The sequence below is a fragment of the Octopus bimaculoides genome, chromosome 7, assembly GCF_046866305.1.
Source record: "Octopus bimaculoides isolate indiv1 chromosome 7, ASM4686630v1, whole genome shotgun sequence".
Classification (NCBI taxonomy): domain Eukaryota; kingdom Metazoa; phylum Mollusca; class Cephalopoda; order Octopoda; family Octopodidae; genus Octopus; species Octopus bimaculoides.
The window spans coordinates 60,068,666-60,084,601 of record NC_142934.1 but is presented as its reverse complement, the minus strand read 5'-3'; the positions used below and the strand labels follow the sequence as shown (position 1 = coordinate 60,084,601).

The 15,936-nt window shown below is 34.7% G+C and overlaps 1 protein-coding gene across 1 annotated transcript in view; it reads left to right on the top strand.

Annotated features, from left to right (window-relative positions):
- The window catches only part of LOC106867138 (calpain-9), an 89,178-nt gene that overhangs the window by 62,546 nt on the left and 10,696 nt on the right, over positions 1–15,936 (top strand). Inside the window, exons 10-18 of the mRNA XM_052969709.2 lie at positions 1,809–1,896; positions 3,848–3,993; positions 4,852–5,069; positions 7,262–7,277; positions 8,204–8,318; positions 10,185–10,246; positions 13,085–13,153; positions 13,778–13,856; positions 15,032–15,148. Of these exons, the coding sequence (XP_052825669.1) occupies positions 1,809–1,896; positions 3,848–3,993; positions 4,852–5,069; positions 7,262–7,277; positions 8,204–8,318; positions 10,185–10,246; positions 13,085–13,153; positions 13,778–13,856; positions 15,032–15,148 (910 nt within the window). The remainder of the gene's footprint in view (positions 1–1,808; positions 1,897–3,847; positions 3,994–4,851; positions 5,070–7,261; positions 7,278–8,203; positions 8,319–10,184; positions 10,247–13,084; positions 13,154–13,777; positions 13,857–15,031; positions 15,149–15,936) is intronic.

The window sequence follows — 15,936 nt, the reverse complement described above, 5'->3', positions numbered from 1 at the left end:
ATATATATATATATATATATATATATATATTATATATATATATATATATATATTATATATATATATATATTATATATATATATATATATATATATATATATATATATTATATATATATATATATATATATATATATATATATTATAATATATATATATATATATATTATATATATATATATATATATATATATATATATATATATATATATATATATTATATATATATATATATATTATATATATATATATATATATATATATATATTATATATATATATATTATATATATATATATATTATATATATATATATATATATTATATATATATATTATATATATATATATATATATATTATATATATATATTATATATATATATATATATTATATATATATATATATATTATATTATATATATTATATATATATATATATATATTATATATATATATTATATATATATATATATATTATATATATATATATATATATTATATATATATATATATATTATATATATATATATATATATATATATATATATATATTATATATATATATATATATATATATATATTATATATATATATATATTATATATATATATATATATTATATATATATATATAATATATATATACACATATATAACATAATATAGATACCATATATATTATATAATATATATACATAGATTACACAATATAGATACCATATATATGTGTATATATTGTGTGATATATATGTAGTTATATATATATAGTTATATATATATATAGTTATCTATATATATATATATATATATATATATATAGTTATCTATATATATATATATATATATATATATAGTGTTGTATATCTATATAGTGTTTTATATAGATATATATATAGTCTTATCACATCCCACCACCACACACACACACACACACACTAGCACTAACCACTTCTCAGCCTCACATCCACACACCTACACATACACACGCACACATGAAGGTCACCGCTGCCTTAGAATAACACTAACACACGCACAAATATTAAAAATGATACACTCAAGAGATTCTCAAGAGTCCCACTTTTAGGTCATTTGACCATTTAACACCTTACTACTATTCCTTCTTATTCTCCCTTCTCTTCTTCTTCCTGTCTGCCACCTCCTTCCTAACTTTACCACTATTGCTGTTTAGAATAACACCTACGAAAATTTTATAAACAAAACATTCAAAAGAGATGCTTCAGGAATTCAGTCACTACTACCATCCACACTTTCAGGGCACTGGACCATTTAACATACTACTATCATGGCACTCCCGCATTCTTCTTCTCCTTCTTCTTCTCCTTCTTCTCCTTCTTCTTCTTCTTCTTCTTCCCTACCAAGAATATATATATATGTACACACACACACACACACATACACATGAGATCTTCACATAGTCTTTTCACTTCCTAACTCCTTTCAAACTGTTCAACCCAGACCAGCTTGGAAAATGATCATTAATTGATGATGTCTATGACAAATGAGTGGGCAAACAAAAGACATTCACTCATCACATGCTCAACTGGAATTATTTCATTAACTCCAATAGGATCAATAGCAAAGTTAACCTCAGCAGAATTTGAACTCAGGATGTAAAGCCAGAAGAAATGCTGCTAAGCATTTTGCCTGATGTACTAATGGTTCTCCCAACTCATTGTCTCGTGTGTGTGTGTGTGTGTGTGTGTGTGTGTGTGAAGCATAATAACATGGATTATAAATCATACCTCTACCAACCAATATCTTTTATAATTCAATATTTTTTTTATTATAGGACAGAGAGAATTGGTTTGTTACTACATATCATGATGCTTGGATTAAAGACCAGACAGCAGGTGGTTGCGGCAATTCTGGTTATGAAGGTAAGTTTGGTGCTAGAAAATTAATATATAGTTCATAGTTTAATTGTCTTCAAGTGTTTCAACAACATAAAACATTATTTATGGGTGAAATATATAGGCAAAATCAACATCAGAGATTCTTTGTCCCAGCAGAAACTGCAGGAGCTACTGAGAGGTTTTGCAAGCTCTTCTAAATCCATCACAATGCTGGAAATCCTTCCATGTCATCAGCAGTATCCTGAGATATCTGCTGATGACATGGAAGAGTTTCCATATCTCAGTATCATAAACATTTCATCACTTACCTTTTTGACAAGGGCTTCACCAACTAAGTCCTGGTACTTCATTTTTTTAATTACATTATTAATTTAAGTCAGGTGTTGCCATTATCTTCATGAGAAAAGAATATTGTCACAAGGAAACTGTAATCGGTTTTAATAAAAATAAGAAAAACAAAAACAAAAACAAAACAAAAACTATGTATATGAACATGGAAATAACACATCTAATTAATTGTCTATATATTTTGCAGGAATAAGTTTTTGTTTCCTCACCTTCCTTCTCTAGAATGTCATTTGTCTCCCAATCTATCCAACTTTTATTTCTGAAGTTCTTTTTTTTATTTTGAACCAATAATCTTAGAGAGTTACTTCCTTCATTGAGGAAAAAAACCTTAGTATTTACAACCATCTTGCTTATTTCCACGGTAATATTGAAGTTTGTCTAACTTGATTGGAAGGTGATCAAATTGCTTGCTGGTTCTTCTGAAGCTCATGTTGCAAATGTTTTCTTCACTTGCATTAAAGAACTCCAGAAACTCTGATACCTCCTCATTCGTGGAACCATATTCATTACCATCATGTTTCTAGAGTACATGTATTCTAGAATAACCATCATTGTGTTACCTAAGATGTCAGTTGAAGTCACTAGTTAAAATAATGGAGAGTACTTAAGAGACCAAAGACAAATGTTAATGGAACCAAGAAGAGCAGACTTTACTAGAGAGACACAAATTCTAAAAACATTTAAAGACCCTAACTGCCACAACTCCAAAAGCGAAACTCTCACATGGACAGATACATACTAGTTAACTGGGAAGCCCAACCTTCAAACCATAAATGACCTTCAAGAACCATCACACTGCGAAATGTGTTTGATCATATGTTCCATTCTTCTTTCTTTCTTCTTTCTGCCCCTTTTTTCTCCCCTAAACACATCCGTCTCCTTTCTTATATTTTTTCTTTCCTTCTTTCTTCAATTTTATTTTTCCTACTGTATTTTGTCTTTCCAAATTACATTTTTTCCATACTTTACTTTCAATAAATCATGTTTATGACTTCAAGCTAAGATGCCTTCACTCACAGACTATCTCTGCCTTCCCGTTGACTATTAATATGTGTACATAGTCTTAACTTTGTGGTCATCAAATTTTTTAGAACTAAATTAGTCTACCACCCCGCCAGGATTCTTGCTGTCTCATGAGCTGCAAAGTCATCTAACTAGTGCTGGTAGCATCCAAAAAGCACCCAGTGCCTGCTGTAAAAAGATTGGCATTAGTAAGGACATCCTACATTTTGATCTTAGCCAAAAGGCTGAGAAGCGGTCTAGCTATAGAAATCATGCCATAGCAGACGCTGAAGCATTATGCAGTCCTTCAGCCTATTGCATCCTGTCAAACCATCTCATATGGATGTTAAATGATGACAATGATTTTAGAGAAGGGTTTTGTTTTTTTGTTTGCTTTTTTTTAACAATTTCTCAATTTTGATCTTATGTTCCATAGTTTCATTCAAATCTTTTGATTATACTGCTTCTCAGTCGGAGCTAATCCAAGCTAAACAACAATACACATGAAAATTTAATGCAGTTTTTCCTTTTCACCATTTTTTTTTTTTTTAATGGTCTTAACTTTGTGCTCAGTTTCCTTTTGGGAGAGTTAATTTTTATTGTTTTTCTTGATGTTTCTTATCAGATATGTATTGGAAAAATCCTCAAATTTTGGCAATTTTGTCCCAGAAAGATAAAAACAATGATAAATGCACAATGATAGTATCCTTGATGGAAGAAGAAAAATGTGGCAAAGGAAATAAAATTGCTATCAATTTTGATGTGTATAAGGTATGATTGTTTTGTGTTACTTCATTTTCAGTATTCATATACCTTATAGCCTCATACATGTTTATATACTTCATGTAAAAATTATGAAGTTAAGGAAAATGTATTCCTATTTATTTTCTATCTCGTTTGTCATTACACTATAGCCATGCTTGAGCATCACTTTGAAGAATCTTTAGTCAAATGAATTGAGCCCAGTATTCAAATCTCTCTCTCTTTCTCTCTCTCTCTCTCTCTCTCTGTATGTATATATATATATATATATATATATATATATATATATATATATACACGCACATATACATACATCAATGTGTTCTTTGTGTCTGTTTATCCTCCACAATCACTTGACAACCAGTATTGGTATGTTTACATCTTAGTGGTTATTAATAGTTATCGCCAAGCCAACATGGCAGTCCAAAAAATAGGACGTATGCTGCTGTTGATTAGCTCCAAAAGGCCATCGCCTCTAGCTAGCTATGTGGCACACGAACCTGTGTCCATTATAACCTTCGGACAGGGGAGGTCAGCCACTTCCCCTTGCTGGTCTGGCACCTACAGACTAGTTTCGGGGTATTGCCCCTTATCAATGTAGAGCAGCCGAACCCAGCAGGCGTCTCTACTGACTATTAATATCCAGTAACTATTAATATCCAGTACCACTGCTGTAGTCTCCTTTAGAGAGACTTAGAAATATTACTATTTCTATTTTTTTATATATATAAAATCCTGAACATTTGTCACTATCTTACATTTTTGTATTAGGCTATACACATAAATGTAATGAGTATACTTCAATTATACATTTTGAGCCAATTTATTTTTGCTTCAATAAATATATTTTCACTCTACTTTTCCCAGCTGCATTATCCAGTCAATTCAAAACTTACTCGTGCCAATGTTCGCAAATTGGCCACAAAGCAGCAGAGGTCAGAGGATGTATACAGATTTGACAGAGAAGTAACCTATCATTACCAGCTCCCTATTGGTTACTATGTTATCATTCCAAGTACATTTAACCCAGGTGAAGAGGCCAAATTCTTGCTCAGAATCTTTACCAAGCAGAAGATCAGTAGCAGGTAAATCTTCATATCTTAAGTTGTGTGCCCTATCTTTTATCATTTATCTTTGTCACTGGATTTTAGTCATGCTAGGAGCCAACCTTGAAGTATTTAGTCAAACAGATTGACTTCAGTACTTAAAGCTTAGTGCTCATTCTATTGGTCTCTTTTTACCAAAAACCATTAAAGGTAAAAAGACCAATACAACAAGTATCAGGCTTTAAATATTGGGAGTAAATTGTTTGACTAAATACTTGAAGATGGAGCTCTTGTGTGTGTGTGTGTGTGTGTGTGTGTGTGTGTGTGTGTGTGTGTGTGAATGCTTTCCCAAATAACTTGCACTTCATTTCAGAAGCTATAAGGGGATGCACAAGCACTCAGCTTTGAGTGCACTGCATCTTATACCAGAAGCAGCTCTAAACTAATGAGGTTGGTAACATAGTTCCTGTTCCCTTGTCATTTATTTAATCTCTTATTACACTCTGTACTCAACTAACATTTTATTCTGAAACCTATGTACATTGAATTCTGACACCAAGTTATTAGTATCATTATGCCAAAATAAAATCATTTTATATAGCTTGCGAAGACTTATTGGGGCAAGCGAAAGCAAATTTGTGATGGCACCTGTGCCCAGCATCGCCTTTCTGGCACTTGTGTCCGCGGCATGTCTAAGGACTTTCGAGCGAGATCGTTGCCAGTGCCCCTGGACTGGCTCTTGTGCGGGTGGCACATAAAATACACCATTTTGAGCGTGGCCATTGCCAGTACCGCCTGACTGGCCTTCGTAGGATTTTCGAGTGAGATCGTTGCCAGTGTCCCTGGACTGGCTCTTGTGAGGGTGGCACATAAAATACACCATCTTGAGCATGGCCGTTGCCAGTACCGCCTGACTGGCCTTCGTGCGGGTGACACGTAAAAGCACCCACTACACTCTCTGAGTGGTTGACATTAGGAAGGGCATCCAGCCGTAGAAACTCTGCCAAATCAGATTGGAGCCTGGTGTAGCCATCTGGTTTCACCAGTCCTCAGTCAAATCTTCCAACCCATGCTAGCATGGAAAGCAGACATTAAACAATGATGATATATATATATATATATATATATACATCATAGTTGTGGCAGGTACTGGTGTCACATAAATGGCACTGATGACAGTGGCACATAGACACCCATTACACTCTGTGTGATTGGTATGAGGAAGGGCATCCAGCCATAGAAACCATGTCAAATCAGACTGCAATCTGGAGTAGCCTCTCAGCTTACCAGGTCTAGTCAAACCATCAAACCCATGCCAACATGGACAACAGACAGTAAATGATGATATATATATGTATATATGTGTATATATATATATATATATGACGGGTTTCTTTCAGTTTCCGCCTACCAAAGCCACTTACAAGGCTTTGGTTAACCCAAGGCTAAAGAAGAAAACACTTGCCTAAGATGCTCCCCTGTGCAACTAAACCTGGAATTGTGTGGTTGGGATGCATGCTTCTTGCCACACCTACACCTAATTGCTTGTCTTTGATTTTCTTTGAAAATTGTGTAATATTTAACATTGATCATGACGAAATGCTCAGTTGTACAAAGCAGCTATTAAAGCTAGATGCAAACTTTTACAGATTTTATGTAGAGATTAAATACCTGGAAGAATAAAATATAGTCCAACCAGCTCATAAATTTTAACTTAAAAATTTACATGCAACATTTAGTGCAACCACTTGGTTTCAGGTTCCATCCCATTGCATGGCAACTTGGGCAAATGTCTTCCACTGTAGCTCTAGGCCAACGAAACCTTTTGAATAGTTTCAATAAATGGAAACTGAAAGAAGCCTTTCATGTGTGTGTGTGCGCACATGCATGTTTGCATGTATATGTTAATGTGTGTGTGTGTGTGTGTGTGTTACTGTCTCCTTGCCTTGACACTGCATAACAGTTGTGAGTATCACTGCCATGCAAAGTGGATGTAAAACAATATTGCTCATGACGATGATAATGGTACACATAATTTTACAAGCCTAACTGTGGGGAAATAAGTCACAGCTCATCTTCTTTAATGTTATAGAAAATGAGACAAGAACATGCCTTTATAAGCTATTCTGAGCTTTGAGTACAATCAAGATATTGTTTAGTTGTTAATGAACAAGAATTTATATTCAATTCATTTTAATTCTTTGCTTTTTCTTTCTTTTTTTTTTCTACAGCACAGACATGATAAATGTAAGTATATTATTGTTTTCTTTGTTATTTTGTATTTTAGTGGTAGTGTTTTGCAGGTAGTTAGGTGAAATGAATGAATGCCACATGAGTAGCTTTTACATGACACTGCACAAGCACTTTTACATGTACCACCACAAGTGCCTTTCACCACCAGAGGGACCAAAGGGTATTCATGTCTATGGAATGCTTAATGACTTCCACATTAAATCAGGAACAGGTAATTTAGTTGATTGAACAACTGAATCCTCAGACCAAAATGTACCTCAAGTGCATAGTTAAATAAATCTTGTTGCAAAACATGGCGTCCTGACTCCAACAGCCTGACTCCAACAGCCTGACTCCAACAGCCTGACTCCAACAGCCTGACTCCAACAGCCGAGTCAGCGGCTAAGAAAAGGCCAGCCCAGCAAGCCAACTTGCCTAGAGAGGAAGTAGTCATACACAGCTGGATGTCTTGTGTAATGTAGTCCTTCATCACCTGGACTTACACTGACTATAGTTCTTCACACTCCACTTCACACCAGCTGTAGTACTTCAACGCCCACCTTCACACCTACAGGACAACTGACTACCACATTAAATGCGTATCAAAAATTAATAAGGAGACTGTGCAACAGTCATGTGATTAATGATCATTATTTCTCATTAGAATTAATTATTGATCCACTATTCATTTTCTTTTGTAGAACTAGTAGTATTATTTTGAATTATACTTATCAGATTATTTCTTCCATTTGCTGCAGGTGATTGCCCACCAAACTATAATAATGTTGCGCAGTTTACTGTCACAATAGTTAGAACTTTATTCTCTTCTTCATAACATTCTTTTAATATATCCTGACTTCTTTTAATATTGTCCAGAAAATGTAAATATATAGAATTTTCCTTTGTATATCATACTACTTTAAATTCTTTAATTTTATCAGGAGGGTAGTGTTGAAGAGCCAGAGTTTGAAGCTATCTACAATGCCCATGCTGATAGTGAGAATATAATGGCTGCCAGAGAAATTAAACAATTCCTCACACATATTTTCTTCAGAGGTATGATTTTTTTTTTTTTTTTTTTTTTTTTTTTTGTAATATTGTATTCATCTATTATTCAAGAATCTTCATACAAATTCCCAGTTGGCCAAGTTGGAGTCAGCTACAAGTGAAAGTATCAAGTTTGTATTCTGTTACTGAGACCTGATTTAATGAAAGTCAAGACACTTGGCTTACATATTCCCTAATGCACCTTGCTCTAACTGGGTACCATTTAAGCAGTGTGTAATTCAAATCCTAAGATTAAGTGAGCCAGTTGTCCAGTTTCCAAGGTGTATGACTGAGATCACAACATTCTTCCTGAACAGAACACCAGTCCATTGCAAGTTAGACATTTATGACTGAGTGAGCTGGAGCATTGAGAAATGAAGTGTCTTGCTCAAGAGCACTGTGCACTGCCTGGTCCAAAAATCAAAACCATGATCTTGCAATCTGGCCTCACTACTAGGCTACATCTCTATCACTAGATAAAGAACATGAGAATGAAATTTTCTGTAATCCTTTAGCAACTATTTCAATTCAACTTTTTGAAGTATTTTTCTCAATGTTGCTGACATAACAGGTATCCTTACTTTCAATTTACAATTGAGGAGTTTGTAATAAACTAGGTATCAATATGTTACTATAAAATGTATACTTAGATAAGCAATATGCAATTCGGATATATGCAAAATTTGCCAAAAATTGATGGTAAAATGAAAATAAAACAGAAAAAGTCCAAATTCTTAAGTTTATCTGTTCATACATTGAGTTGGCACTGACAATTACTGCTAAATTTCCAACAAATCAAGTTTATATCCCTGAAAGCGAAATCGGGATGGCACCTGTGCCCAGCGTCACCTTTCTGGCACTTGTGCCCGTGGCATGTGTAAGGACTTTCGAGCGAGATCGTTGCCAGTGCCCCTGGACTGGCTCTTGTGCGGGTGGCTCATAAGATACACCATTTTGAGCATGGCCGTTGCCAGTACCGCCTGACTGGCCTTCGTGCCAGTGGCACGTAAAAGCACCCACTACACTCTCGGAGTGGTTGGCGTTAGTAAGGGCATCCAGCTGTAGAAACTCTGCCAAATCAGATTGAAGCTTGATGTAGCCATCTGGTTTGACCAGTCCTCAGTCAAATCGTCCAACCCATGCTAGCATGGAAAGCAGACGTTAAACGATGATGATGATGATGATTCAAAATGCATTTTACTTTAATGACTTTTTATACCTAAACTGTCAGGTCATAGTCCCCAAAATAAGGATGGGCTATGTGAATTTGGTTTACCTTTAGGGTACCATTTAGAAAAGGAAGATTTTCAGTGAGAATTCATCAACGTCATTGTCATTGTTTTAACATCCAGTATTCCATGTTTGCATGGTTTGGCTGGAATTTGTTAAGGTGGATTTTGTTCAGCTAGATGTCCTTCTTATTACCAACCCTCACTTACTTCCAAATAAGGTAATATTCTTCATTGCCAAACATGTTTTCCACAAAAGATTGGAAATGGAGGATACCACTTACATGATGGTGACACTCACAACCATTATGTGACGTCAAGGCAAGGAGAATATACACAAAAAGCTTCTGACAGTTTCTGTCAACCAAAGCTACTCACATGGCTTTGGTCAGCTTGAAGCTGTCATAGAAGATACTTGTACTAGGTGCCACACAGGGAACTGATCCTGAGACCATGTGGTTGGGAAGCAAACGTCTTACTACATAACCATACCCGTGCCAACCTATCAAACATATCAGAATATCTCTTGTTTTTGCTAAGAAAATCTAAAAGAATCTCATTTCTTATAATCAATCAGAAATATAAATGTTACAGCAAAAGCATAATTTTATTAAAATATTTTTGTTTTGTTTCTTCTTTCCACCAGAATACAAGCAGAGAATATCCTTCAATTTGGAAACGTCTCGAAATTTGTTAATGCTGTTTGATGTATCCTTTTAAAAAATAGTCAATTTTCATTATATTTTATTTATTGTTAATTTTGAAAAGTCATAATTTAATCATACAACCATATGTCGAAACTATATATATTATCAAGAGAGGAAGGGTTGAGAAGATATTTATGTCTGCTCACTACCACATAGGTACTGAAAACAAGAAGTGAAAGCATGGTGCAAGTTACCAGATTTTTTTCATTTACAATGACAACTAAGTTTCCCCGACCCCCTTATAATATACAATTGATATAAAAGCATTAAATATTATTAAAGACTACTAATTTCACCATGAACATTACAAGAGAAATATAATGCAGACAATGCTTGTAAAATTAAATAATTAATGGTACTTCTGTTCCAAGTGATAATCATCATTTGTCTGGAATCGAACACTTTGTCACTTGAAGTTACTCAGAGGATTAGCTAAATGTTTAAGAAAAACAATAAAACTTGTGTTATCAACCAAAGAAGACTTGAAAAAAATAAATGACAAAAAAGACCCAATCAACTGCCAAACAAAATTTGATTTGGAAATTATTTTTTCATTTTTTGTAGTAGTAAAACATACTTGAGAGCTGTCCATGAATTTGTCTGATTATAGACTTTTGATTATTAATTTTTGTTAAACATCTTCTTGCTTAGCTAACCAAAACTCCAGCTGGCTGGTTGGTTCCATCATTTCTTGCTTCTTTGTGGTTAGAGCAATAATTATTTTCAATATTTTTTTTAATGATTATTTAAAAGATGGCATTGTCTTCAACAGCCAACCAACTAAAGGAGAAGTGGGAGGTAGTTTTGAGAGGAAAATGGAACTTACTTTTAAATATCTCTTCCTCACTTTATATATACATGAAGACAGCAACAATGACCATGATAACAATAAGAAAATATCAAATGTAAAGAACTTGTCAAACACCATCACTACTACAACAGTGGAAAGAGATGAGCAATACTACTGCTGCTACTGTATCTATTGCTACTCTAGCAACACCACCTCCACCATCACCGATGTGACTACCAATAGTGGTGGTAGCAGCAGTACCACAAAGTTTAGATCCTTTGCAGAAGCTGCCAAAAATTTGTCCAAGATTTTAAGGAGGACAAACATACAAACTAAAAAAAGTAGTCATCATCATCATCAGCATTGTTTAACGTCCGCTTTCCATGCTAGCATGGGTTGGACGATTTGACTGAGGACTGATGAACCAGAAGGCTACACCAGGCTCCAATCTGATTTGGCACAGTTTCTACAGCAGGATGCCCTTCCTAAAGCCAGCCACTCTGAGAGTGTAGTGGGTGCGTTTATGTGCCACCTACACAGGAGCCAGTCCATCGGCACTGGCAACGATCTCACTCGAATGTCTTTACACGTGCCACTGGCACAAGTGCCAGGAAGGCAACGCTGGGCACGGGTGCCATCACGATTTCACTTTCACTTGCCCCAACAGGTCTTCGCAAGCTGAGTTGAAAATCTAATTAAAATAGATGGCAGAAGTGTGGCATTAGAAGTGATGCAGAACTCCTAGAAAAGATTGCTTGAAGAACAATAGTTTACCTGTGTGAGCCAGTCAAAACCTGGTGTGTGAAAACAGCAACAGATATCCGAGTGGAAAGATGTTTGTGAGGTATCTGGATAGACATAGACTTTGTCACTGGGATCTAAATTTTCAGATCATTGAACTGTAATTTCTGACGAAGGATCTCGCATTCAAGAACTATGTCATTCCTTGCAAGTGAAGGGCTCCTCCTCATTCCTACTTGGCAGTTGAATAGTAAGGGTCAAGATAACTTATGTGTCACAAGAGTTGGGCATCTGGTAGTTTGTGGCCTGCATTGTTCACAAAGGAGGTGACACTCTCATAGATGTAAACAAATATAGGCAGGAGAATTCAGCCCAGAATTGCACTAGAGATCCTATTACAGAACACCTCAGAAAGGTCCCATATCTAAGTCATTTGTCAAATGAAGTAGAACTGCACATCATAGTGGAAGGCATATAAAGCCCAGGTGCTGCATATGTGGTATTGCCAACTACCTAAGAGTCTTCTGCTCACAACAGAAAGTAAAAGTAGGAGGGCTTGACTACTCCTAGTGCAACAAGCACAACACAATAACAGCAACTGTTGCAACAGTAATACAAACAGCCACGCCACCAAAATCAGCAATAGTAACTGTTACAATAGGTACAGCAACAGGAACAAAGATAGTAACCACCACAGCATCTGCAGCATCAACATGAAAGCTTAACAACAATAACAAGACACAAAACTTTACAAAAGCAAGTAAGTAGATAGTTACTACTGAATTGAGGACAAAACTTTTCCTCTGAGACCAAGACCCTCATCAACATCTTCAAGCAACACTATTACCAACAAAGAGGAAGGCGTTGCCTTCCAGTAAATGATATAACATGTCAGTCGAAGTGGCGTAGCAAAATACACTTCTTCTATGTAGCTATAGACTGATGACAAGAACTGGGAGAAGGCACAAGCTTTTGGTGTATCAGAGTAAACCAGAGGACTGTGCAGGGTACCCAGAATCACTCTGTGGGGTTGTTCCTTTCTTTTATTGTTTTAATTGTTATTACATGTTGTCTCTTTGTTTTTACTCTTTATTGTTACTATTGATTTTACCATTTTACTCTGTTAGTCCTATATTTGTTTTTTCCCTTTCTTCTTTGTACTGTCTCTAAACTCTTAGGCTTTAGGTTTTTCTGAGTCTGGTTTTATGTCTGCATGAGAAGTTATAAACATTTTTATCATTGTTATCACCATCATCATCAATATAATTTTTGATGTTCTTGTTGTTGATCTTTAACTAAAACTCTTAGAAAACAAAGAGTGGTTATGTGACAATGCCACAGATGAAAGAGGGATGGGAAAAGGTGAAAGAATATGCTGTAAGTAGAAATACATTTTATCTTAAAATATACTTTCTCCCTTCTTTTTAGATTCAGGCATGGCTGTGTGGTAAGAAGTATGCTTCCTAACCACATGGTTCTGATTTCAGTCCCACAACATTGCACCTTAGGCAAGTGTCTTATAGGCAAGTGTCTTATAGCCTCAGGCCAACCAAAACCTTGAGTGGATTTGCGAGACGGAAATTGAAAGAAGCTTGCTGTGTGTGTGTATGTATTTGTGTTTGTCCCCCACCACCACTTGACAACTGGTGTTGGTGGATTTATGTCCCCATAACTTAGTAGTTTAGCAAAAGACTGATAGAATAAGTAACAGGCTTAGTAAAAAAAATTAAGTACTGGGGTCGATTCATTTGACTAAAAATGCTTCAGGGCAGTGTTCTAACATGACTGAAGTCTAATGAGTGAAACTAGTAAAAAATAAAGGATAACTATTTTATCAAATCCAGTAAGAAAGAAGGCAAAATATATCCACAGTAGAGATGGATTCATAACATAGAGGGACATAGTTAACAGCACGAAGCATGTAACCTGGTATTTTACCACGCTTGCCATTTACTGCCCTTGTTACTATAATCAGGTTATATTTTCTTTGATATTTTTCAGAAAGTTTTCATGGAAACAGATACTGATAATTCTGGATTTTTAGAAATTGATGAGCTGAGTCAGTTGCTTAAAAAACTGGGTAAGTTTTATTATGCTTAAATATGTACAGGTGCTTAGATGGCTTTGTTGTAAAGATGTGTGCTTTCCAACCATATGGTTCCAGGATCAGTTTCACTGAGTGGGCCCCTTGAATAAATGTCTTCTATAGCTCTGGTCCAACCAAACCCTTGTCAGTGGATTTGGCAGATGGAAACTAAAAAAAAAGCCCATTGTGTGTGCATTAGTGTATCGGGGAGGGAGAGTGCATGTTTGTGTCTCCTTGTCTTGCCATCACCTGATAACCGTAAAATGATTGTTAGTGTCATATAAGCAGTGTAATTTATTTCCAATATTCTGTGATAACATGTTTAACCATGAGAAAATATTAGCTTGCTTGGAAATGGTGGAGGGTTGGCAACAGAAAGGCCATAGAAAATCTGCTTTATCTCCATCCAACCCATGCAAGCATGGAAAGCTGAACATTAAAACAATGATGCAGTAGTGTCATTGCACTATAACATCACTGTCTCTTGATATGTACTCGAATACTTAAACCAGCTACTTAACCATCATCACCATTTAAACACTAAATGTACAGTCACAGCTAAAAGTTTGGAACATTTTTTTAAAATTAAGATTGTTATGCCCAAGTACAATTCGATTCAAATACATACAACATAGAGGTATACTTACCTAGTAACAGATTCAATGGTTCAATATCTAGAAGAAAAAAATTTCAGACTTATGTTCTCAAACTTTTGGCCAAGTAATAATATATTGCAAATTAAATATAACTTTGGGCATTTAATATGAAAATTCTAAACTTCAGACATATGTTCCAAACTTTTGACCATCTCTGTATTTGGCCATAGATGGAACGTTGTGCCTCTTTGGGATCCTTAAAGAGGACCTGTGATTATTTAGTCACAGCTTCAACTTTAAAAAGAAGAGGAGGAAGCAGAAGATGATGAAGAGGAGGAAGATATATGAAACTTACAGATTTTAAACTCTCTTCACGTACATGAATGCACAAACATCTTTTTAGAAACTATGGATATTCAACAGCACTTACACCAAACATATCCACATAACAAGAGCACATTACACAAAACCTTATTGAAGTAAAATACCTGTGTTACACGTTAGAAACATTTTGTATACATATCACACAGTATGATGTAAATTTGTCTTAGTTTTTTTCTTCTTCTTTTTCAGGTTATGAAGATGAGGAAAGTCTGTTGAAGATTCTCAAAATAAAATTTGGTGGTCTACAAAATATATTCACTTTCATAGATTTCATTCAGATAATTTGCAAACTGACCTTAATTTTGGGTAAGTTTTTATCACATATTTTGATGACCATAGAATGTGTTTGATCATTTGTTAACCATCAGTAGATAAAATTTTAGTCCTAAGGTTACATACTGCTGGCATTTGAGTGAACTTACACAATACACATATCTTTTGTACAGAAATTCTAAGATTTTAACATTTTAGAAAATTAATATTTATACATACTGTTTTCAGATTTGGTTTGCGAGATGTCATATCAGTAATAAAAATTAAAAAGGACATCTAGTGACCGAAGAAGGGACAATGTGTTACAGCTGTTTCAGCCTAGAGGTGACATGCCTCATTCTATCTATATAACTCGAGTAAACTGGAGTAACTGATAGATTAAATGGATGAAAATAGAGGTAGATGTATGGTTCTCAAGGCCTCTTCAGAGATTTACAAAAGTTCATGGAGTTAATTTACAATATACAAATATAAACATATATAAAAACATATAAAAATCATAAAAACTCACATATATATGCATATGCATGCATATTCTGACATATATAGATATACATAAATAAACATGAATATATGTACACTTAAGTGTACATACATAAACGTCTATACATGCACACCAATGAGTCAATTGTTATTGTTATTATACATAAGGAGACATATACCCACCCACACATTCTTACATACATACATACACATATGTGTCTATATGCATTCCCATACATACATGTTCCCTGGTACATAAGCTTTAGTTGTGTTTTGAAAGGAGGACTGGTGCATTAGTTCCTTTCGCTATACTTCCAGCAGTCCTGTTTATGATGGAG